The following is a 27,053-nucleotide window of genomic DNA, read 5'->3' as shown; positions in this document are numbered from 1 at the left end:
AAACTTAAACGAATTAACATACAATGCCTAATAACCTATGTTTGAGCTGCTGTGTTAATGAACACATAATATACAGTTCTGTAAATGACATCCTTATCAATGGTTCTTAGTAATGTCATCAGTTATAGCTGGAGCTTAGTGATGTAATTTCTGTCACATGACTCACTAAAACTTGTATATTATAATAAATAAAGTACCCCCTGTTGTAAAAAAAAAAGAGAATGATTCCAGAAACACAATATTCTATTTGAACAATAACTTTAATAGTTTTTTCAAAAGTATCAAAGTCATGATGGTTATTTCTACACAGAAATGCTTTGCTACTCCTATCATTAGATGTAAATAACCACAGCTGCCTTACAAACTGATAGTCTGAAGTAAATGCCCATTCACCACTCAATATATGCAAGGATGTCCAGTGAATATTAACATTTGGGGGAAACAGTTCCCTAAAATAGTAAACTTGTAAAACATGAAAAAGAAGACCAGTTACAGTGGGCAGCATCTCCTCTCTTTATTTCTGCTTGTTGAAGTACTCTTTGCTCTTTTTAACATCTGGCTTGATGGTGTCACTTCCTGGCTGCCATCCTGCAGGGCAGACTGAAAATAAAGAGAATATATTTTATGTTGCAAGAAATTCTTTCAGTGTGATTTGGACTTTTTGGAATTGTCACACACACATAACATAAATTATACATACATTAAAACCAAGTGTGTGCTTCAACTCATCCAGAGAATGCCGTTTACCATTTACAGGTCTTTACAAAAACGTGCTGGATTTATTTTTATGTACAAGTAAAATATATGTTGGCCCTCCCTTTCCTTAAGCTCTAGTTGTAAAATGTTTTACTATTTACTCACTAACAGGATATTTAAACCTACCTGATAGATACTGTATCACATGGGGATGATACTGTGGTATAGAAGAATATCTGTTTGGATCATCAAGAATACTCAATAAGCTGAACTACCAATGTTTATGGTGATGTCTATTTCCTGTCTGGGTTTGGGAGAACTAGCTTCCTAAAATCATTAACTTTAAAACATGAAAGAGATTGTAACCATCTGATCATGGTCTGGATACGTTAAAGTTCAGAGTGTATGGCTACCTTAAATAGGTTAAATTAGGCTATATGGTTAATTGTAATTGCTATTAAAAGCATTGTCAAAGGCCGTCAAACAAGCCATCAGAGCAAGGACTGCAGCAACCAGCTGATGTTATCTTGTCCCAAAAGGATTCTTAAACCTGCCCGACTGGCATCTGGACAGTTTTCAGCAAGATATTACAGGCAGGCCCAGGACCTTAGAGCCACCTTAACTCTTCAAACAATGTTGCAAGCCAGCTGATTATTAGGACCTGGAGAACTGACTGCACTGCAACATAGCTTTAAGAGTCATACTTAGGAAAATAAAAAGATAATAAACACTGCTTTCAATACCAACTATATTTAGATTTTCATTTTGTTTAATTATGCAAAAAAATCTGTTCATTAACTGATGCAGATTATAAAATTTGGTAATTGACAGCATTCATGGAAGACAATTAGTATTGCACATTCGAAGGAGGACTAAAGCTCAACACAGAATGACATGTTACCATATGTTTTATGATTATATGTCTCTGTACCAGCCCAAGGCTACCACAGCAATTTGGCCATAAAGGTCTGTGCCTCCAAAAATGCCCCCAGTAGCTCCCCATCTTTCCTGCTGATTCACAGCATAAGCTCTGGGTGCTCTGAGCGTAAAGGACCAACTGACAATATATATTATAAAAAGTAATGAAAAATTCTGATTAGCAATGTATTCATATTTGGATTACACAGCAGCATAGAAACCAATGCATTCTGCATCCAAATTAAATAAGCCACTCTGGAACATATGATACTGTGAGAAGTAACCTCACTTTCTGCATATGTTTTGATCCTTTTCAACAATAGCGTCACAATAGCAGCCCTGAGTGCACTGAGTGTAACACTGTTGAGAGCAGTTACAGACAACTTTAAAGGCATGGAACAAGTTCGCTATAACAAAATAAAGCATTTTTGGACTTTTTTTTAAGCTTTAGCTCTCCTTTAATTAAAATACCAAGTACTCAAGATAGGATTCAGAATTAGCCAATTTGCCACAAGGCCACAATTAGGTCCATTAATATTCAGTCCTCAAGAGCCATTGAAGAATTAGGCTTGCAGGCCAACAAAACGAGGGTGACCATACTGACTGTCTGGGTATGTAAGATACCTTGAATATGCATTACGGATATATATGCTGTGATCGGATCACAGTAAGTCTGTTCACAAACTAAATATCTTATCTACTGTTTCCTCTTCTCAGCAGGCAGATTAGGCATCAGTAGATGCAGTTAGTGTGGCCACAGCCCCTCCTCAGTTAAACTCTCACATTCTATTTTGCCATCACGTAGATAACGTAACCACAAAATATCTGTTGGTTGGGGCATCCTGTATGCTATTCAAAATTATTTCTGTATGTGAGAATCTGATGGAAATGTAGTATTTATAAACAAAACAAAAAAAATAAACTCAATTAATTACCGTGCAACTGCACACAATGCCACACTACCTGTCACTGTGGCTTGTCCCGGCTCCTGCTGAAACTGACCATAGTTCACGTGTGTGAATTTAGATTGTATGGTCCACTGGGGCAGTGACAGAATGTTGTGCTGTGTAACATACACCCAATGCCGTTACACAAGGTAAGGGCAAAACAGAAACCAATCTGCCAATGGAACCCACCCTTCAAACTACCAATGCTGTAGATTTTAGATGCTTTTTGATTGTAGGTCTAACATTTGATCAGGGGTACCTTTAGCTAATAAAATATACCCATCAGAAGGAGAGATGGGGGTGGGAAAAAAATGCGCAGGTGGTGGCACATATGCTATTGTGTAGCAGTGGCCTAGGATGTGATCACTAAAAAGTCACAAGATGATTGAGCTGCCAGGTAAACCCTGTTGTGTGCAGCAAAACAGGATGAAACTTGATTTTGCTAGCGGGAAGTACAAAGCATTTTCCAATGAAACATTCTCCACTGCTTGCTAAATTACAAAAGGATCTGAAGTGTTTTTAGATTTTGTTTTGCACTGTGCTATTAGTGGGAAATTAACCTGTTTCGCTCTAACTGTAACATGCCAGAATTATACAGTAAATCTGTGGCCCAGGGCTGGATGCTGGGAGCTCTAGGTTAATTGGAACTGAAAGGCTAAGGCTTATGTCACATCTAGTGTTTCTCTGGCTTATTTCATCTGGTGATCCCATCCTGCTATTACGAAAGGAGCAACTAACACCATTCAAGACAGAAAATGCAAAACAGCCTTGGATGTATAGTATATAAAGTGTTTTCTCTTACACTTTAGTATTATTCCTGCCATAATGTTATGGTAATGGTGCTTAATGTAGACATTATATAATATCTGTGTGGTGTTGAGCTTGAGTTTATAAAGAGTATATATACATGCAAACTGACAGAAATAGAGAAGATTACAAGCCCTTGAGGACAGAGATTGACAATTCTGAATGGAATTTCTGGCTCAAAAATATATATTAAATCTGAACAATTGTCTCATTGTTGAGAGATTGCATATCAAAGCAGGCCTTGTAAAATCTGTTTTACCACAGGGCTTTCACTTGTTTCAGTGAGCAGTGTACCCCACTCAGCTTTATCTGGAAAAATTAGAAACAGACAGTGGTACAGTTGTACAATTGTCAAATGATGTACTGCAATGGAAACTGCAGTTTTATAAAATCAGCAAAGCTATATGGGACACCTATGGACAGTTCACTACTACTACTACAAACAGTTTGGCCATTTCCATGTCTAACAAATATGCACAATATAATATGAAAATCATTATAACCACCCTCAGTGATTTTATGCTTGCCTAGAGCAGGGAGGCATAAAGGTTATTTATTCATAGTTATAGACTGGCAGACAAAGAACCTACCTTCTCCATACTTGTCTGTGAACTGGAAAGCCTGTACTAGTCTTAGAGTCTCATCAACAGAGCGCCCAACAGGTAAGTCATTAATTGTTATCTGTCGCAGTATGCCTTTTTCATCGATAATAAAGAGACCTCTGTCATAAAAAAAAAAAGAATACAAGTATTACAGTTATTTTGTTTCTTCTATTGCATTTGCACCACAATCTTGACTGGATCTTCTCCCGATATTCTCACCTATGGTGGTTGATATCAGGCCAATTGGATCGAATTACAATGACGGACATAGGCGCCATTGGACAAGGACGGCATCAATGAGCCGATCCGGTCTCAGATCCGACAAGGAAATCAAACCTGTCCAATCGGGGAGCCCCAGACATGGGCAGATAAGCTGCTGAATCAGTCTAAAGGACTCAAATCAGCAGCTTATATCTGCTAGTGTATGGCCTAACCGATTTTCTGTGATAAACATCTTTTTAATTATCTTTTGCACTATAGTGTTAACAGAACTACAACTACCAGCACTCTTCTATTAGTTACAAAGGTTTTATGCACCTACTGTGGTATGTATATTGATTTTTTCAGTAACTTCTTTACTATACTTTAATTGTACATAAAACTCCATTTAACTTAGCTTTTAGGGCTGTGTATTCCAAACTGTGGGGCTCAGCCTTAAGGCCAGTTATGGTGAGAAGTGAGAAAAATGGCCATTTGCTCTCCTTACCAACAGTTGGGCTGTCAATAGAGGTTTGTGTAAGGAATTATTGTGTTTGTGAACATGTCACCTGGTACATTATGGCCTTTTTTCTAGGCTTTCCCTATACTGAAACCTACCTATTGCAGTCTGTCTCCCAGGTTCTGCTAATTATACCCAGCTACTTATTTTCAGAGACCTACCAGCAAAGACTGCCTATATATATAGGCCTTGCATATTAACCTTGCAAATTCTTGGCAAGTCTACTTCCTGCTGTTTGTTCTGCCTCCACTAGGTGGAGGCACTGCGCTAAAATCCCAGTTCCCAGTACCTTTCACTATTGCAAGGGGGACCAAATTTCCTGTTTAAGTATACAGCCCAACAGAAGTGAGTGTGCCAAGAAAGGGTTACGCTTGCCTTTGTTTTAATAAAGTGTTTGCCAAAATATGTCTCTACCAGATGCCCCTGAGACCCCACTGTGGGCCTCTGGTGGCATTTTCATATTATGAATTAGTTGATTGTGAGAGTTTAAACTTATAAAAGATTTACATATCTATTAGGGTAATGGCACACAGGGGCACTTTAAACATTATATTTTAGTAGCCCATAGACCTGATACATATCCAGACTTCTGTTGTCTGGATAGCACTTATATATGTTTTTTCTGGTCAATTTCCATTCAAGTTTTTAGGGAGGATGGTTTAAGGCACTTTAGTGTTTTGGGTTTGGCCTACTAAAAAAAACAGAGTGCCCAAAGTGGCTAAATTAGCCCCATGTGCCATTATCTACTACATTACTTATGGAGCAAGGTCAAACAGCAGTCCAGTCCAGTCTTACTGGATAGAATAGTTTAAATAAAAAAAGTTAAAAACCAAATGGGAGACCATACAAACTTACATAAATATATTTTAACTGAGTGACAGAGAGCAGAATACTAGCAGTTAATGTTACCTAAATGAAACTCCCTCTTTCTCTTCAAAAACACCATAGTCCTTAGCGATAGTGTGCTGAACATCTGAGACAAGTGGTATGTTCATTTTGCCCAAACCACCTTCCTTGCGGGGTTGGCTAATCCTGTGAAGGACACATTAGCTATGTTAAGCTTGTTAAAAAACATCATTATGAAAATGCTACAGGAGAGATCAGATGACTCATTTATGAAACAATGGATGAAAACATACCAGGCTAAGTGACAGAAATGAGAGTCCCCTGATGCGCCAATCACTTCACAGTTAAGTTTCTTAAATTCCTCAACCCGGTCACTAAAAGCTATAATCTCAGTGGGGCACACAAATGTGAAATCCAGAGGGTAAAAGAAGAATACAACATACTTTCCTGTGGGTGCAGAAAGAAAGATGTACCAGGATTAAAAATTATATATTAACACTGCTCTGAACAAAGAAAAGTATACCACTTTTCATAGAATGCTAGTAACCTGCAATGGACATAAGTCTTGTCTAACATTTACAGACATAAGGCCTTAGCCAAAAGGGAAGCAGACTAATCAGCTTAACCCAAAGGGGTGTTTATAGAAAATTTGATATTAGAGCAGCAAAGAATACAATAGATGAAATGATGAGCAGGGTATGAAGGGGCAGTTGTGCAGGATGTGCTGCAATTGATCACAACTGGGTCTCATCATATCCTTCCTGTGGCTGGTCAAAGAACCAGTCAAGCACAAATGTACTAACAAATATTATCCACTTGTTTTAGGGGAACTAAAGCTCAACTAAAGATATAGGCTAGAAATATTGTACATTATGTTTTGCACTTCTGTACTAGCCCAAGGCAGCCAAGGCCCTTTATCAGGGAAGATCTGTTTCTAAAGATGCCCCAGTAGCTCCCCATCTTCTTTTCTGATGATTCACTGCACATGCTCTGTGTCGCTGTAAGATACTGAGCTTAGGAACCGACAGACAATATACTGTACATATAGAATATAACTGTAACAGTATATGGCTGATTAGTAATTAATTTAGATTTGCATAACATGGCAGCTCTGAATCCAGTGCAATTAGCATCAACATTTTATAATCAGATCTTCAGCATCAGTTTATATGACAAACAAACATCATTTTGCTTGATAACTTGCAACAAACCCTAAGCTTAGCTTCTCAACAGCTGCCCAGAGCACACTGAGCATGTGCAATGTCCGGGACAGTTCTAACAGAATCCAAGACGAGGAGCTCCTGTGGGAACTGTAAAGACCTATACAGGATCATTACTACTATAGAGATGCTGAAACTTTTGTCTAGTGCAGTCAGTTAAGTATATAAAATTTCACAGTTCTAGCCATCTTCATCTTTAGTTCTCATTTTTATTACCAAATCAGGAAAGCAAAGTTCCAAAAACACCCGTAGTGATAATTTTTAAAGCTCAAAGAATCTCTACAACACAAATAAAATCTGTTCTGTTCACAACTAACTAAAATAGAATCTTACCAAATGAATTGCCTAGAAATGTCAATTTAAGCAACATCTGACAACCTTCTATGACAATACAGTACTTTTGTTCACACAGCAGGCCCCAACCATTTTTGATACGTTAAAAAAAAAAAAAAAAATATTTACACACCCCACACACCCCAACAGATTAGCTAAAATGTCAAACCTTTGTAATCTGAAACTTTAAGGTCTTTGAATTGTCCATCTGGCATCACAGCCTTCGCTGTGAAGTCTGGTGCAGGATGTCCAATTTTTGCATTTCCGGAAGACATTGTAGAGGTCTAGAAAAAGGCTGCGTGGGGGGAGACAAAAAAAAACAAAACAAAAAATGAAATAGGTAGAAATGTTTTCTCCTACAAATATTCAAGAGTTTTTACAAAACTGATATTTGTACAGTCATAGTATGCAACAAATTCAACTTTTGGAGCACTAAAGTTTGATGTTACATAGTTAAGTTGGGATGAAATAAAACCATCAATTTCATCCCCTCCTAATTAACCACAGTGCACATATATACGGATAGACCAACCTATCTATACATATATATATATATATATATATATATATATATATATATATATCTATACACATTATATATATATATATATATATATATATATATACTAATAACTGTACCAACTAACTGTAGAACATAAGATGACAGTAGCCTTGGATATTATGGTTTACCCGAAGAAACCATCTTAGTAAAGTTGCACAAGATAAAAGCGATGTTACTACTAATATACACACTTCAATCCACTTGATGCTGAAGCTTTGTAAATAAGATTAATTTGACTTTTTGTGTGCAATTTGCTTCACTTTTTTAAAAGTTATATATGTAAATACAGGCATGGGATCTCTTATCCGGAAACACATTATCCAGAAAGTTCCAAATTACAGAAAGGCCATCTCCCATAGACTCCATAATAAGCAAATAATTCTAATTTTTAAAAATGATTTCCCTTTTCTCTGTAATAAAACAGTACCTTGTACTTGATCCCAACTATGATATAAATAATCCTTACTGGAGCCAAAACAAGCCTATTGGGTTTAATTAATGTTTAAATGATTTTCAACAGACTTAGGTTATGGAGATCCAAATTACGGAAACATCCCTTATCCGGAAAACCCCAGTTCCCGAGCATTCTGGATAACAGGTCCCATACCTGTACTAAAAATGCAATAGGAACAGTTTTGAATTTACAGATTAACCAGCAAACATTCAGAATTGAATAGCCACATAACTCAGCAGCATAGTTACACACAATGAGGCTTGTTGGTAAATGTTTGAAGGCTTACATCCGTAAGTATATATAATCTGCTGTGAGTTTATGAAGGCTCCCCTGCCTAATCATTTCCACAACTGCACAAAACCTAAAGAGAGCCTTAAAGGAAAAGTAACACTAAAAGTAAAAAATCTATTCTACCCTGGTCCAATAATTACCCTATCCTTCCCAGCGTTTATTATTCTGAATTCTTTATTAGAAAATACCCTGTAAAACGTTGCAACCGACGATCGACATCTCCTCCTAGCCGACTCCAGAAGTCCAAAATCATTTGTTTGCCTGTACAAAAGGAAGGCTAGGAGGAGATGTCGATCGTTGCATAGTGGATTATGCATCTTCCGGATTGCCGTATCGCCGTATTTGAAATGACCAGATGCAAAGTTTTACAAGGTATTTTCTAATAAAGAATTTAGAATAATTAACGCTGGGAAGGATAGGGCAATTATTGGAGCAGGATAGAATAGATTTTTTTACTTTAAAATTTTAGTGTTACTTTTCCTTTAAGAGTACAAAGCTCAGGATATCAGACTATAAGAAAAGGGAACAGCTTATTATCCATATGAAATCAGACAAACAGCTATTTCAATGCCTGATATTTGTACTGAACATGCTTGAACATAAGGTGACACTTTTAAAACAGTGTATATTAGTAGTATTATTATTATTATCATCATCTACTTCCAATAACTAATTAGCATGTGTATAGGGTTGTACATTTTACCACCAGACTAACAACTGAAATCAATTTTACATTGCTGCGGTAACACAATGTCAATTCAGGCATTACAGAATTTGTGACATGAAAAGTCTAAACTGCAGTTCATGAAATTACTAGGAAAGGGCAGCCTGATATTCAGATAAAATCATTCTTTGGGTGTGTCCACAGAGAAGGTGTGCTAACAGGAATTACTAGAACGTTCTATACAAGTTGGCACTTCAGAGTCAGAAGACAAGGTATAATTGTAATTATGATGATATAGTGTGCAGAAGGCTAGCTTTGGCTTTTGCAGTGTGGGATGTGCTAAGAGGCTTCAAAGCGTCAGCACAAAATGTGCAGGCAATGCACATACTTACATGCAAATTTCAAATGACTTTAAGTCATTAATTAACTTGAACTTTAGGTTAGAGTTCATTCCATATACTGCAAAGGAATCAGCAAGCGCTTTGTTATTCCAAAGGGCAGTTGTGATGGCCATAAATGTACAAACCATACTTTGAGAAAACAATAATAGAATGCTCACCATTGCATTTTTCATTAATACTTGGCTTTCAAAGACAGAATGTTTGGCATGTAGCTGCATTGTCCTGACAGGAGAGTTAAAGGAACAGTAACACCAAAAAATGAAAGAGTTTTAAAGTAAACAAAATATAATATACTAGTGCCCTGCACTGGTAAAAGTTGTGTGTTTGCTACAGTAACTCCTATAGTTTATATATAATAAGCTGCTGTGTAGCCCCGGGGGCAGCCATTCAAGCTGGAAAAAAGGAGAAAAGGCACAGGTTACATAGCAGATAACTAATAAGCTCTGTAGAATACAATAGTGTTTTATCTGTTATCTGCTAAGTGCCTGTGCCTTTTCTCCTTTGAATGGCTGCCCCCATGGCTACACAGCTGCATTCTTTATATAAACCATAGTAGTGTTTCTAAGGCAAACACACCAGTTGCACCAGTGCAGGGCAGCAGTACATTATATTGGAATTTCTTTTATACACTTGAATCTTTTGGTGTTACTGTTCCTTTAATGTTGTTTCTTTTATTTAGCAATAATCTTTCACTCAATGATTCCATGATAGCCATACACATGGAGATCTGATCGATTTGCGAAGGCGCCAAACTAGTGGATCTTTCCCTGATATGCCCACCTTGAGCTAGTGAGGCCAATGATCGGATCATAAAGAAGGTAAATGTAGACCAGGGGTGCCCAAAAGTAGGGCTGGGCGATATACCGTTTAATACCGAATACCGGTGTTTTTATTTAAAACTATATTCATTTTTCATATACCACAATACCGGGGTGTCGGGGTACTCACCCGTGCGTGACGGCGCCAGTTCTGTGCATGCGTGGGGGGTATTTAAAGCTATCAAACGCCTCCTCCTGTGCTATGTTGTCTGCGGCCTTACCTGGGAAACTAAGCCTGCCCGATTTACCTTACGACTTTCTGTTGCCGATCCTTCGCTTGCCTGACTCTGATTTTCAATACTGCAGTAATTATTCTCTAATTTATTAGGAAATGGGGTTAACACCTAATCATGCATGGAAAAAAAAATTCCGTCAAATACCGTGACACCGATTTCATTTTGAAAAATACCGTGATATAAATTTTTGGTCATACCGCCCAGCTCTACCCAAAAGGTAGATCTAAGTCTACCAGTAAATCACTTTAAAGTGATCTGGTAGACCTTGAGGTGGAATGCAGTGGGATGACATCCTGCTACTTCTTCTTAAATGCAGCTGCTCAAGCCATCAGTCTTTGTAGTTTCATCCCAGTACAGAAGATTTTCCCCATTGTATATATTTGTTCCCACTTAATATATATTTCTGTGTCCAGACTACAAAGTGGGCCATGAAGAAGGGAAGTAAAAACTCTTAAAATCCTTTCACATTAAACTTGAAGTTGGCACTTGAATAATGTTATGTGGGCATTATATGTGAATTTGGCACTGCATTTATATATTGCTATGTGTATTTGTTAAACATCGATTGATACTTTTTCTTGCTTATTGCACCAAATGATAGATGTCACACTATATTAACTGTGGCAGACTTCATGATGGAGGCCAGGTGGCAAGAGTAGATCACAGGGTGACAAAGTCTGGGCACACCTAATGAAGAGCCATCGGGAGAGGGCTGCATTTATGAGCCATTAGGTCCCTGTTCCAATTGGAAAATCTAACCTGGCCAATGGATATCTTGAAAGTTGGCGGACACCATGCACGGCCAGTAAGCTGGGCTTTTATCAACCAGTCATTGTCCACCCTGACTATACCATTCGTTTCCAAGGAAAGGTAGAATGACTGGGTGACAGTTGTTAGGCACCACCCAGTGATTCTAATCACATACCCTGCACAGGTCCTTCTCTTCTTTCCAACTTTCACTGGCCTGGGTACTTTTCTACTTAATGCCACCAGAGTCTTCTGGTGCCCCAGCATTCTCTGTGCCGCACTGACAATTTCTGTACAGTGCGGAGCAGGGCAAAGTTCACCCATTGTTTTAAAAAATGTTGTAATGGTTCTTACTTCCCTGGCCATGTACAGGTATAGGACCCGTTATCCAGAATGCTCGGGACCAAGGGTATTCCGGATAAGGGGTCTTTCTGTAATTTGGATCTCCATACCTTAAGTCTACTAAAAAAATCAATAAAAAATTAAACCCAATAGGATTGTTTTGCATTCAATAAGGATTATTTATATCTTAGTTGTGATCAAGTACAAGGTACTGTTTTATTTCTACAGAGAAAAAGGAAATCAGTTTTCTGAATTATTTGATTAAAATGGAGTCTATGGGAGACAGGCTTTCCGTAATTCGGAGCTTTCTGGATAACGGGTTTCCGGATAAGGGATCCCATACCTGTACTACAGTTCAATAAAGAAACAAGCAAAGTACTGTTCCTTAATTGTTATTTGTATATGACAATAAAACTTGAAACTGAAACTTGAAACTAATTCAAGGGCCACAGTATTCTAAACATTTCAGCATGTACCTTACCGAACAAAATTATTTGGAAACAGAAAAGATGAATGCCACATAGACTGACATATTTAGGGCTCTTTACAAGCAGGCTTTTTTTTTTTTTTTTTTTAATTGTTCCTATGCAGATTTAAGCAAGCTTTTAAAAGCCTCAGATAATTATTTCCTTTATTTATTTAGTGTACATTTTGCACTAAAATGGCCTTTCATCTTTGCAAAGTGTCATTACTTAAGTTCAAACAACAAAGGATGTACAAAGCAGGTCAAAATAGACCAGAATTAAAAGAACACTGCAATTTTTACTTTACTGATTGCTAACTTATTACTTAGGTGTGTTATTAGGCTAATAAAACCTGTACTTTGTGCAACTGCAAAAGAGATTGTGGAGGAATTTCTAGGTTGTAATTCCTGAGGCGCCTGCCTCTCCCACAATGCTATTTCACAATGCAGTCAATTATAAATTTATTTCCTTCATAGCTATCCTCTGTCTGGCGGAGAAACCAATAGTGTGCCATCAGCCTTATGAATTACAATATAAATATCTCTCTCAGTCCATTTTTTTTCCTATTGAAAACAACCCAACCATGCCGTTTATCAGTAGACTGCAAGGTAGAATCTGTCAGTAACTGAGATAGCTGCAGCTGAAAAGTTTTGGGTTGAGAAATTTGCCTATTCACCTAACGTTACAAGTGTAAGGCTGATGTACTCTGGAGAGATTTAGTCACCTGCAATAGAAAAAAAATTGTATCATCAATGTTTTAGGCTTATGTCCCATGCAGAGATTTCTGCTACGCAGGCAACTAATCTCTCCAAAATGCCTTTCCACCATCAACTTTGTGCAACCGAACCGATGCATAATCAAATGATTAGTCGCCTGTCACAGGTGACTAAATCTGTCCATGGGACTAAAACAAAAATTATACACTATTTGTGAAACAGATACAAGTGTGCATTAGATTAGAGCAGTGCTGTCCAACTTCTGTAGTACCAAGGGACGGAATTTTTCTGGCCTACATGGTGGAGGGCTGATAATGGAACCCAGTTTTGACCACTCCCCTTTTTTAAAATGCACCCACTTCAAACCACACCCATGTTATCACAAGAGCATTTAAGACAATACCCATTACACATTAATGGTGGTAGTGCAGCAAAAACCCAAATGATTGGTGCTCACTGTAGGGATTTCACCCTTCATTCTTATGTGAAAGAATTATATTATGTCATTAAGACATATGCTTAATTCCATATGCCTCCTCCCCTGTGGATAGCACAGCAACCCACAGCACATAATTACACACCTTAAGGACCATACAAGGACTATTTCCAACTGCTAACAAACTCCCAGAACAAACCCCTGCCAGGTTCATCTCCCACAGGCAGCATTAGGCAGGCAAAGTATAGCACACACAGGCAGTATAGGGCAGGTAGAGTTTGGCACACACAGGCAGTATAGGGCAGGCAGAGTAAGGCACACACAGGCAGTATAGGGCAGGCAGAGTAAGGCACACACAGGCAGTATAGAGCAAGCAGTTTGGCACACACAGACAGTATAGGGCAGGCAGAGTATGGCTTACACAGGCAGGGTACGGCGCACATAGACAGGGTAGGGCAGGCAGAGTATGGTACGCCTGCCCAATGCTACCTGTGTGTGCCATACTCTGCCTGCCCTACCCTGCCTGTGTGTGCCATCTGAGCCTGAGGTGTGAACAAAACAGGCACTAAAAAATGTGAACAGTACAGGGGATTACATGTAAAAACAATACAGGCCCGCGTGCTGCCAGTTGGACAGCCCTGGTTTAGAGGATCTTTATGATAGCGGTTACTCCCCCTTTGTGTTACAAGGTGGCGAAAGTGGAGCATCCCCACAGAGTAGTACTAAGGATGTATCTCCTGCTGTTCAGGTACATTCTAGATAGAATAACAACCACTCCTCCCTGAGTAGTTTAAATCACCTTGGTACTCGTCAGAAATAAACACTCTACTCAAGAAACAAAGCCAGTATAAACAGAATACAATGCTATGCATAGAACACAGGATATTAGAGCACCTTTACTTTAGAAACTAGTGCCCCAGCTGAAATCTTATTGTGCTCTGTTTCAAAGGGGCTATTAAGGTTGTGGGGGTCCTTGGACAGGCAATTACTTAATGCAGATTCCAATGTGGCACTACTAATCATTTCACTTTTGCACACTATAAATCTTCTGGAGCACTGTGTAACAGTAATAAAATGAAAGCTTTACTAATGAAATATAAAGACTAGAACCATAATAGAACTACAGTCAATCAGTCAGACAATCAGTCTGAAACACAACTTTTTTAAGCACAATCCTTCTATAGCTAGAGGAGTATAATTCACTGGTACATTCATAATTTTTATATGATATGTCTCATTTAAATGTATACAGGTAACAGCAGAGGCCAATAGTTACCCACACACAGCAGACAGGCAGATCAAACCCCATCAGCTGATTTTAGCCAAATGAGTGCCATCAATGCAATCTCCAACATTGCTTACTTTGGGTACCATTATTACACCGCCTTGTGCAGCCCTGGGCAGCTTTTTATATTATCACATAAAGGTATGCTCTGCTGAAAATCTGTAGATTCAACAGAATTCTACACAGCATCTCGGCCTTTTCCTGACTGAGGGTCAATATCTTGCAGTTGATCTCTTGTGATTCATATTCTGTTTCATAGATACCATGAACAAACATTTACAAACATGTCATAGAGCATGGAAGGTTTTTTTAATAACAGGAAGAAATTGGTCACATTATTCTCAGGAAAAGGACTTATCTGTAAAGCACCAGCTATTTTATGTAAGAGTGTGTGTAGTTTACAAAAATAAGGCATCACTTTTTGTGCAAGTGCAGTTAGAACAACTTGTACATATAACCTGAATCAAGCTTTTGGTCTGAGCAATTCAGCACACCGCATCAGCCCAATATGAGGGTTGGCTGCAGCATGGGTCTGACAGCAAGAGATGGAACACATGTATTCATATTCAGAAGTCCATGGTTTGATTTCAAGGTACACTTGTGAGGATGCCAGAATCAGCAGCTGCTCCAGCTGTCTTGCACAGAAAACATATACAGTACGTGATTAAGAACCTGCCTTTTTAACTTACCAGGGAAATGTAGAAAGAAATTGTACAAAGAAAGTGCCAAGAAAGTAATGTGCTGCAGCTAACTAAAGCCGCCGACGTTCAGGTTCAAGTTCATTGGATGGTGAATATGGGCTGATGGTTAACTACAGCACCGTTTCTGATTACACACAACCTGTAAAATGTCTGATCATGATCAGATCATGTCTGATGAAGGGGCTAATAAACACGCAGGGTTAAACCTGCTTGCAAATGACCTGTTGTGTCAGTTCCTTGAGAAGCTTCTACCAGATCACCTGTCTCGATACCTGGCACACATATTGACCTTACAAGTGGCATTTTAAATACACTTGATTGTATGATATGCCCGAGGCTCTAGAGGAGTAAATAAAGCATTTTGGCAGTTCATTCAGAGGAACATTCTGCATGTTTCTTTTTTTCACTGTCCTGTGCAGCATTTCATGTTATGGGCAATAAGGCAATTATATCTGCTATGAATTGTGGCTGCTGTGTGACAAACATGTTGGCTGTGCCACATGCACAAACGTAGTGACTAGTGCAGGTATCAAAATAGCTCTATATCCTATGTATTCCTAAAAAGAAATTCTCTCTTTTCAAATCTGAAGTCTACATTGCCAATGGCTCTTATTCATTTCGCAAGATTTCTTCCTCAACATCCCCAGACTCATATGGAAAGGGGAAGTGACAAGTCAGCGAAACATAACCAAAAATCATTTCTTTTTACTCACGCCAGGAAAATTATACCCCCACCCCACCCAGAGATGCTATATTAAACTCACTCTTAAAGGGTATGCACAACCAAGCCTGGATACCTGTTTACACGTGGTGAGTTTGACAAATCCTTTTAAACCATTGTAGATACAGGCCACCATCTTCCACTTTCAGCCATAGAACAACGCATGGAAATGTTAAAAGCAGATCTTAAAAGGAACAGTAAAAAATGTATATATTTTAAAGAAATTAAACTATAATGTATTGCTGCCCTGCACTGGTAAAAATTGTATGTTTGCTTCAGAAACATTACTATAGTTTATATAAACCCTGGTGTGTAGCCATGGGGGCAGCCATTCAAAAGAAGAAAAGGCACATGTTATATAGCAGATAATAGATAAACCCAGTAGAATACAATGGTGTCTTATCTGTTATTTGCTATGTAACCTGTGCCTTTTCTCCTTTTTTCCAGCTTGAATGGCTGCCCCCATGGCTACACAGCAGCTTATTTATATAAACTATAGTAGTGTTCCTGAAGCAAACACCCCAGTTTTACCAGTGCAGGGCAACAGTATGTTATATTTCAACTACTTTAAAACACTTTCATTTTTTGGTGTTACTGTTCCTTTAACCCCTTTTTCTGCTAAAGAACACTAACCTTCCTACCACTGCCACCCTAGCTACTATTGAAAGCACTGACAAAGCATCATTTTTGTTGGCCTGGTAAAAAAAAAAGTAGCTAGGCGGGAACCCTCATACAGTACGTGCCTCTACTAGTGTTCCTGAGCTGTTATGGGTGGTGGAAAGGTTTCACGTCGGGCAGAACCCTGAATAACTAGTCATCCCGCTGAGGCAGGGATATCCCACACCCTCCAGCCTCACATGTTCTGCAGCACTCGTCACTTTTCCTTTTAGAAAGAAGCAAATCACTAGGCTGCAGGGAAGCCCGGACAGAGAGAAAGCTAGGGAAGCCAGACATTGCAGAGGTTAGAAGTTGTCACGCATACGCAGAGGAAGCTGGCGGCAGGGAGTGCTCTGTGTAACAATGGGAGCTCTGTCAGAGGCGGCACGGAACTATGGGATATAACCCCCAAGAAGAAATCACAAGAATGATGCAGGTGCAGAAGAACTAGTGATGGTGTCATTCATTCTAAACCGGGCCCCAAACCGCGCTCAACCCAAGTTCAAGGCTTTTCAGTATAATCCCACCAAAAGCCCCCACCGGGTTATTACGCAAGAATGCCCCATCTGTTACTGAACTACAACTCACTACAGCATGCGCAATGCTAGGAGTCGTGCTCCCATTACTACTAGTGACCAGGGTTTCCAGGGCTACATTGTGAGCTTTATAGTATGGCAGAAGATAATGTAGGAACACAATAGGGAGAACAATAGGAAGCAGATAGGCGCTGATATTTCAGATTTCAACTTACAGAACTTTAACTCCCGTCACCCCCATCACAACAATAATAGCAGCCGGAAGCGATGGAGAGGCCCTGCTAAAGATTAGGAGGGAGATGTCGCGGGCAGAATGTGTAACTTACATGGCTGTGGCTGTTCCAAGCAGATCAGGCAATGCAGGAGGAGACCGGCACAGCCTTGTAAGTGCTTTATATTCAGCAAATATGGCGAGCACCGCCCGCTCCACTCCTCCCCTCCCCTCTCCTTACTGAAGCATCTCCTGTCATCTTCTGCCTTCCCCTCATCCCCTCCCCTCGTTACTTGCGGCTTTCACACCTTCTCCGGGGAGATTCTCATGTCTATTTTACTCGTCGCACTAATTAGAAGCAAATGAACCTTTAGGCAACTATATAAAGGGTGTGAATAAAAAAAGGTATAACGGGTTGGGGCAGACTTTGGTGTTTTTGTGAAGAAGAATAGTTGCAGTTGCTTCTGTCTGAAAGTAAGTTTCCTTGTTTTCTGTGCTGAAATGTAACACTACATGCCTCAAGCCTCTTTCTTGTTAGCTACTTCTAGGGCCACCATCAGAAACACGGAAGCATCATACCAATAATTGTGCAGGCTGTGCCAGGTACAGTGGGCCCAAGCACAGCAGGGGTTCCAGTGGTGCACTGCCTGCCCAGGAATGGCGGGGGAAGTGGTGCAGCTGCTAAGTCTCAAAGTAAAAAAGTGTTTTTGTCCAGCATCCCCAACAGGGAAGGGGTGCAATTTTCTACCCTGGGAGATCAGCCCAGGCCATTATGCAGAAAAGCAGCACCAAACTACAACTTTAAACCACCAGAGCTGGGCCAAGCTCGCCTGGCACCAGTTGCGTAACTATAAAGGAAGCAGAACTGGAACCCACTGCTTTAGGCTAAGGACTCATGGAGCGATTCAGTTGCCCACAATAGATCTCTGCTTTCACGGCCAACTAACCGCTCCAAAATGGCTTTCCACCTGCAAGAAAACCTTCAGAAAATCAAAGCAATGTGAAGGGCTTTCTACCGCCAACCTATTGTTGCTGGTGGAAAGGCATTTTGGAGCAGTTCGTCACCCACGATAGCAGAGATCTTTTGTAGGGCATCAGCCTAATATTTGTATGTATCTAGCGCCCCCCGCCATTGCTCCCTACGCATGTATCTAGCGCCCCCCACCATTGCTCCCTACGCATGTGCCTCTTCTGCTTACCTCTAGTTCTGGCCGTACCCACCACAATACTTCACAGTTCGTATCTGGTTCTAGTATGTATGTATGTATAACTTTATTTATAAAGCGCTACTTATGTACGCAGCGCTGTACAGTAGAATACATTAATATAAACAGGGATATTAAATGCAGTCAATGCAGTAAAATGCAGTCTTTTGGTACTGTTGTGAAATAACTTTGCTTGGACTGTACAAAACACATCCTGGTTTTTGCCTAGGTGTTTCATGAGCAACCTTTAGTCTTGGAAAGATGTTTTTTCTTGACAGCAAAGTTTTCCACTTAACACCCCCCCCCCCCCCCCTTGTAGATCAAATTTGGGATCTAATTTGTAATGTTAGACTTGTGCACTTTGACATCAGTAACGGTGAGAGGTATCTGTAGGTCTTGTTATAAAATGCTGGGGTTCTTAAAGAAGTCTTTTTGCATCTTGTGTTTTGCTCTTGGACTGAACTTGCTAGGACAGCCTTGCCTGGGCAAGTTGGCAGGTTTTTGTACACTAGTAGGTTATCTTCCAGATAATACAGTGGAGGAAATAATTATTTGACCCCTCACTGATTTTGTAAGTTTGTCCAATGACAAAGAAATGAAAAGTCTCAGAACAGTATAATTTCAATGGTAGGTTTATTTTAACAGTGGCAGATAGCACATCAAAAGGAAAATCGAAAAAATAACTTTAAATAAAAGATAGCAACTGATTTGCATTTCATTGAGTGAAATAAGTTTTTGAACCCTCTAACAAAAAAAGACTTAATACTTAGTGGAAAAACCCTTGTTTGCAAGCACAGAGGTCAAACGTTTCTTGTAATTGATGACCAAGTTTGCGCACATTTTAGGAGGAATGTTGGTCCACTCCTCTTTGCAGATCATCTCTAAATCCCTAAGGTTTCGAGGCTGTCTCTGTGCAACTCTGAGCGTGAGCTCCCTCCATAGGTTTTCTATTGGATTAAGGTCCGGAGACTGACTAGGCCACTCCATGACCTTAATGTGCTTCTTCTTGAGCCACTCCTTTGTTGTATGTTTTGGGTCATTGTCGTGCTGGAACACCCATCCACGACCCATTTTCAGTTTCCTGGCAGAGGGAAGGAGGTTGTCGTTCAGGATTTCACGATACATGGCTCCGTCCATTTTCCCGTTAATGCGAATAAGTTGTCCTGTGCCCTTAGCAGAAAAACACCCCCAAAGCAAAATGTTTCCACCCCCATGCTTGACGGTGGGGACGGTGTTTTGGGGGTCATAGGCAGAATTTTTCTTCCTCCAAACACAGCGAGTTGAGTTAATGCCAAAGAGCTCTATTTTGGTCTCATCAGACCACAGCACCTTCTCCCAGTCACTCACAGAATCATTCAGGTGTTCATTGGCAAACTTCAGACGGGCCTGCACATGTGCCTTCTTGAGCAGGGGGACCTTGCGAGCCCTGCAGGATTTTAATCCATTGCGGTGTAATGTGTTTCCAATGGTTTTCTTGGTGACTGTGGTTCCTGCTAATTTGAGGTCATTAACTAACTCCTCCCGTGTAGTTCTAGGATGCTTTTTCACCTTTCTCAGAATCATTGACACCCCACGAGGTGAGATCTTGCGTGGAGCCCCAGAGCGAGGTCGATTGATGGTCATTTTGTGCTCCTTCCATTTTCGAACAATCGCACCAACAGTTGTCACCTTCTCTCCCAGCTTCTTGCTAATGGTTTTGTAGCCCATTCCAGCCTTGTGCAGGTCTACAATTTTGTCTCTGACATCCTTGGACAGCTCTTTGGTCTTTCCCATGTTGGAGAGTTTGGAGTCTGCTTGATTGATTGATTCTGTGGACAGGTGTCTTTTATACAGGTGACTAGTTAAGACAGGTGTCCTTAATGAGGTTGACTAATTGAGTAGAAGTGTCTAACCACTCTGTGGGAGCCAGAACTCTTAATTGTTGGTAGGGGTTCAAAAACTTATTTCACTCAATGAAATGCAAATCAGTTGCTATCTTTTATTTAAAGTTATTTTTTCGATTTTCCTTTTGATGTGCTATCTGCCACTGTTAAAATAAACCTACCATTGAAATTATACTGTTCTGAGACTTTTCATTTCTTTGTCATTGGACAAACTTACAAAATCAGTGAGGGGTCAAATAATTATTTCCTCCACTGTATATTCTATATTAATTGATGTCCACACGATTGGCGCTCTTTTTAAGTCCCTTTCACGACTCACAGGCATCTTTCTAAAGTTCATAGAGAACTCTTGGGATCTAGGCAACAAAAAGGAAACCAAACTAGCAAAAACTAGTCAGAAACTTGTAGGGTGTAAGGTAGGCAGAACAGGTTACACCACAGAAGGTCATACCAAGGTTGGATCAAGTAATAGAAAGTCCAAAGTCATGTGAGGAGAAAACAACAGGAAAATATACAGTAAGTTTGTTGCTTTTTGTTCTGAAATGTAAAACTATGTGGCACAAGCCTATTTTTTGTCCAGCATCCCCAACAAGGAAAGGGTGCAATTTCGCATTCTCCCACCTCCCAAAGTTAACATTTTTTTTCCCTGACCTGGTTAATGTGCCTCCAGCGTGACTTCACTTCTGCCCACCAATTGTGTCACTTCCGGTTAGCATGGGTCAGGTGGAAGGTTTGAGTAGTGCGGGTAGGGTGAGATGGCGTGAACAGGGGTGCGTAATAGAGGGTTGGCGAGTCCAGGTTGGGTTGTGAGTTAGCAGGTCCAGGTTGGGCACAGGTCTGCCCAACTAGAGGACTTGCAGGACTCTAGTTTCACGTGTTCTGCTATTGGCCTGAACCTGCTGGGGAGGCCTGGCACAGGTAAGTTTGCAGTCTGATAAACATCTGGCAAGTAGAATGATTGATGTACAATATTGTACAATCTCTTCAACTCCTTTCCCAGACTCATTGGCATCTATCTCCTTTCTAAAAGAGAATTCTTGAAATTTAGGCATTACAATACCACACACTTCAATAACAAAGAGCAAGAGCACGTTTTAATCATTTGCATCTGATCTGGTGCACCAAATTCTAATTTTAAGTATTTAAAGGAGAAGGAAAGTCATTTTGGCATTTTACTGCCAATAGATTTGCCACATTTGTGCCACCTAGAACACTATATTTATTCTGCAGAAAGCTTTTTTTTGAGTAAGGAGGCCTAGAAGATTTCTCTGTTTGCAGTTGCCATTTTAGCTGGGTCATCATAGATTCCTGCTTGCAGTCTAGCGTTATAGCTCAGATTACACATTCCTAAGGGGGGAGTGAGCTTTATGAATTCTTATGGGAGGGGGGAGCAGGAGAGAGGAGAGAACTGTGCAGACTCTGGCCCCAGGAATGAAGGATTTTTCTGAAAGAGAAAGTCAGATACCCTAAAAACATGTTTACAAAAAGGAGGCAAGAAATCATGTGTTTCTTATGATAGAGGACTGTGAGTGTATTTACATAGACCTTTCTGATAAAGCTCACTTAATTTTTACTTTTCCTTCTCCTTTAAAGGACAAGGAGAGTCAAAATCTATGAAGCACACTATTAAATAGTACTACTATTGCTGTGTACAAACGCTATAATTCTGGCTTGCCTAATGAAAGATTTACAGAGATACACCTGCTACATTCTACATACTTGTTTCAGTGAACGGCGCCGCCATTTTGTCACCACCCCCCCCCTCCGCTCGATCTCTCTCTCTGGTCTGCTCCCTCCTTGCCTCTCCCCCCACCAGTACCCGCTTTGCTTTGTCTCTCCCCCCCCGTCCGATCTCTCTCTCCGGTCCGCTCCCCCTTTGCCTCTCCCCCCACCAGCATCTGCTTGCCGCTGCCACACACCACCCGCTCGCCGCTTGCCTCTCCCCCCCTGCTTCTCCCCACCTTGCCTCTCCCCCCCTGCCTCTCCCCACCTTGCCTCTCCCCCCACCTTGCCTCTCCCCCCACCAGCACCTGTTTGCCGCTTGTCTGTCTTCTGTGCCGCTGCCATGGCAACCGGATGCTGAGGGGGGGGTGCGCATGCACCGCCTAAGGTCTCAAGTCGCCAAGTCTGGGAAGGAGCGAGGCATTATGGGAATCTTCTCTACCCTGCTCAGCATTTTTTCTAATTGTTTGGCTTCAGATCTTCTGAATGGGAGAAATATGGGGAGACTTAAGGGCACTATTGAGACAACTAAAGGTATGCCTGCATTTTGAGATTAACTCTTTACTAGCCTTTCCTTCTCCTTTAAGAGTGATAAATGCTACATGTTACATTATGTCACCTTACGGTTGCCATCTTTGCTGCCATCAAAGTATGCACAAAGGGGCAGGACAGTGATTAATTGTGGGTGGTCCTGGTGACATTGCAGGCAGACCTGGTGATGTTGGGGGCAGTGAGATTTTTTTTCTTAACTTAAAAATCGGGCAGAAGAACTGGACAGCTGTCCAGTTCAAAATAGGACAAGTGGAAAACCTAAATTACCTTTATCTGTTTATTGTTGAAAAAAAAATTGAATATCTGTTTGTTGAAAAAATAAAAAAAACATCCATGGGGTGTACTGTATAAAATCTGCAACAGTGAATGGGTGTCAAGTAAATGAAATAAATCTGTTTATTATGTCACAGGAGAGCCCAAATGTTTTAATGGTAAAGACAAACAGTGGGTTTCTAATGACAGCCCTGTATACAGCAATATGTTTAGCTGCTCAAGCTATATTTGCAGATGATTGGTCAATGTGTGGGCCCCTCAAGGGAAAGTTTTGCCAGACTTGCTTGCAGTGCTGTGGAGTTCAGTAGGCAAGGTCAGAAAATATTTTTCTCAAAAAAAATAACAGAAAAGATGTTACTATTGCAAATCAGCACTGGCGTTTCTGCTGCCTCCAAAGCAGGTTTTTGGCATCACTGCAAATTTGCCTTCTAATTGTCTCCTTACTTTAATCCGTGCTTTGATTTTGTTTCCCCTTGGATCCTTATCAGCATCTGTGCTGCTCTCCCTTCCTGTTTCCCTGCCTATGGCTGCACATGCAGCATGACTTTGCAGTTTCTCTCCTCTGCTATGTCTGTTCATCTTACATGCAGGCTGAGATTGGTCATTTTTACTTATCGCAGAATACCAAAATATTACTGATGTAGATTCTAGCGGATATAGCATCACTACTTCTCTTCTGTTTCTCTGTAGCTCTTTTTCAAGCAGTAATACATGCATTCATTTCAAGATCTGAGCTGCTATTATTATGCTATATTTACATAGTGCAGACGTGCTTTATAACAGTTGTGGTTATCATTTGCATCAGTGCCTTCCCCAGTAGTGATTAAAATCTTATCTATTGCATTCACACACACAAACACTAGGTCAATTTAATTAAAAAACAGGTAACCTGCCTGTATGTTTTGGAGAGTGTGAGAAAACTGTAGCACTTAAGGTGGCCATACACGGGCAGATCCGCTCGCTTGGCGATGTCGCCAAGTGAGCGGATCTTCAACCAATATCCCCACCTACGGGTGGCGATATCGGGGAGGCAAGTCTGTGAATTCGATCGTTTGGCCCTGGGGCCAAACGATCGAATTCTGCAAGCGGCAATGGGGCAGTCGGTTCGGGGACCGCATCAACGAGCCGATGCGGTCCCCGATCCAACGGGATTTTCTAACCTGGCCGACCGATATCTGGCCAATTTCAGGCCAGATATTGGTCGGCCAGTCCGATCGTTTCTGCCCCTACACGGGCCGATAAGCTGCCGAGTCGGTCCAAGGGACCGATATCGGCAGATTCTATCGGCCCGTGTATGGGGACCTTTAGAGAAACCAAACATAAAGAATAATTTAATGCCACAAGTGCAGCATGCAAAGCACAGTTTCAGATGCAATTTAACATGGTTTTTACCCACAATGGATCGCCTTTCCCATAATTCCAGCTTAATTGTGGCAGTGAGGGGGAGATATGCCTAACACAATTGCAACTGAATGGTATTTCATAATTTAGGCACAAGTATTGTGCATGTCCAGGAAATTGAATATATAAACACTCAGGCTTGCTGCTCACATGGCACGATGCGTCAATCCCCAATAGCCCACCGCTTGGCTTTTTGGAATATCACAGGAAAAGAGGAGAGCACCTTCACGCAGATGAACTGCTTCAGCCTTTATTCAAACCACAGCACACAACATGTTTCGAGCCCAAAACATGTTGTGTGCTGTGGTTTGAATAAAGGCTGAAGCAGTTCATCTGCGTGAAGGTGCTCTCCTCTTTTCCTGTGATAAGTATGGTGCATGTATTGATATATCCTGCTTTAGGAACCCTGGAGCTATCACCACCTTTGAGGTTACAGTATCCCGAGTATACCCCTACATCAAGGCTGTCCAACTGGTGGCCCTCCAAAGGATTTTTATGTCTGTTTAAAAGCTCCATAAACTTCACTCTATGACATCATAATTTTTATTTTATCTGGCCCTCTAATATGTTATATGAGAAATAAGTGGCCCACTAAATGTAATAAGTTGAACAACCCTGCCCTACATCAATAGATGCACTTACATGTGGTTCAAAACAGGAAGAGAATATATGCACTGGCAGAATATGCAAAGAGGAGGGAATCTGTTTGGACACTAGTACCTTTAATGACTTTCTTCACACCCACTTTGCCCATTGTACATAAGGAAACTTAGAATGGAGACCATACAAACTCATTGGTATTACCCTCACTGGAATTACACTCAGAACCCTGCAAGGTAGGTGTGCACCTGTGTTGAGGGCCACCATCAGGGACATACCACAGTCATCATACCTTAAGTCTACTAAAAAAAACTAAATATTTAAACATTAAATAAACCCAGCAGAACTGGCTCTGTGGGAATCCTTCCTGTAATATGGAGCTTTCTAGATATTGGGTATCTGGATAAGAGATGCTTTACCTGTACTTTGAAACCTGGTAAGTCATTGCTGCAGGTGGTCCCTTGCCCTTCCATTGTAAATATTTGCTTTAAGAATCACATTTGCAGTTCAGTGCCCAAGGTTAATGTTCTACGTAAGATATGTACAATACCAGAGGGGATCAAACAGACCAAGGCCTGTGGTTTAAAATTCTCAATAGGCGATAAATTACCCTGCACAATATTTATGGCCTTTAAAATGCTGTACCATACGTCTATGTCATGAATATGACACATGCAGCCCTCCAGCTGGTGTGAACTATAAGGATCATTTATTAATGCTAGGGGCACAAAGGAGCACAAAATTGTGCCCATCATGGTCCATACAAGAAGCAGTGAACTCCTAGTATTGGTGGGTGCATGCTTTATTCTGAACCTTGTGCCAGATGAAAATGTAGCACAAAGTACATCTTGCCCTGCCTTGATAAGTGAGCCCTAATACCTCATAGCCACTGACTGGTCAAACATGGAATGCTGTAAATTTGCATTCTAGCTTCATAGACTGTTCAGCATTTTGCTAGAGACTTTTTTCCAAATCATGGAACACACTGGCAGAGGCATAATGTGTCTTCCCTGTCCCCTGAGCAAACAAAATTTGTAAGGCCCCCAACAGCATGCACTCACCCACTATCCTCCTGCCCTCCTCCTGGGCATATACATGTGCAGCAAAGTCACAGGCTAAGTGGAGTGCAGGTATAAAAATGGACTGTGAAATAGAAGATAAGTAGTTTGCACTGACAAATGTATTGCTGGAATTCTGCATGCAACTTTCACAAGGGCTGTAACTAGGGGAAGCAGAAAAGGCACGTGCCTAGGGTTCACTGGTGGGGCGCATTAGGCATGTACTTCTTCTGTCTGCCTACCCCTAGTCTGGGCCCTGGCCCCCACCTTCTGGCTTAATTTTAAAGTAGCATTAAGGACCAGAATAGTTCATTATGTCCTGAAATATCTCAGGAATTTAACCTATTAGGAGAGAAACAAGGGGATCTGCTGCAAAATAATCAGTGCATGTAAAATTAGTGCAATCATCATGCATGTGATAGGAACAATGCATATATTGACAGCCTGTTGTGTAAGTACGGGATCTATTATCCAGAATACTTGGGACCAGAGATTTTTCGGCTAAGGGGTATTTCTGTAATTTGGATCTCCATTCCTTAAAGGAATACTGTCATGAGAAAACATGTTTTATTCAAAGGCCATCAGTTAATAGAGCTTTTTTAGCAGAATCCTGCATTGAAATCCATTTTTCAAAAACACAAACAGATTTTTTATATTTAATTTTGAAATTTGACATGGCGCTTGCCATATTCTTCATTTTCCAGGGTGCCACAGCCATGTGACCTTTGCTCTGATAAACTTCAGTCACATTTTACTGCTGCACTGCAAGCCCTAGCCGGCTTGGCCGGCACCAAAAGGGCGTCGGTGAAGACTGGTATTAGCTGGGTGTCAGATTTTCATTAGCGGTATTATTCATTGGTTCCTGCCTAACCAGTACGTTACACCGCCAGCAAATGCCAAGCCTCGCACTCCATCTGACAGGACCTTTACTCCTTTGCACCTATCATAATTATGCTAACCAACAGGAATTATAGTCACAACTGGTTATCCTCACCATATGTCTCTCCTCATAAAACTCACTCCCCCTAGG

At 40.6% G+C, this 27,053-nt stretch overlaps 1 protein-coding gene across 2 annotated transcripts; it reads right to left on the bottom strand.

Moving 5' to 3' along the window:
- Positions 1–241: 241 nt before the first annotated feature.
- Positions 242–17,577, bottom strand: prdx1 (peroxiredoxin 1). Of its 2 annotated transcripts, none has more exons than XM_031900051.1 (6): positions 17,334–17,577; positions 7,257–7,382; positions 5,828–5,981; positions 5,598–5,720; positions 3,959–4,089; positions 242–600 (listed from the first exon to the last, which is right to left on the bottom strand). In XM_031900051.1, the coding sequence occupies exons 2-6, from the start codon at positions 7,360–7,362 to the stop codon at positions 515–517; spliced, it is 600 nt and encodes a 199-aa protein (XP_031755911.1). In that variant the 5' UTR covers positions 7,363–7,382; positions 17,334–17,577; the 3' UTR covers positions 242–514. The 2 variants fall into 2 exon arrangements, with proteins under 2 accessions (XP_031755911.1, NP_001011135.1); NM_001011135.1 differs by having other exon boundaries at positions 17,445–17,467.
- Positions 17,578–27,053: the final 9,476 nt, after the last annotated feature.

The sequence above is a fragment of the Xenopus tropicalis genome, chromosome 4 (assembly GCF_000004195.4).
Source record: "Xenopus tropicalis strain Nigerian chromosome 4, UCB_Xtro_10.0, whole genome shotgun sequence".
In the NCBI taxonomy this organism is placed as follows: Eukaryota; Metazoa; Chordata; class Amphibia; order Anura; family Pipidae; genus Xenopus; species Xenopus tropicalis.
Note: the sequence above shows the minus strand (reverse complement) of the source record. Positions and strands in the feature narration are given on the sequence as shown.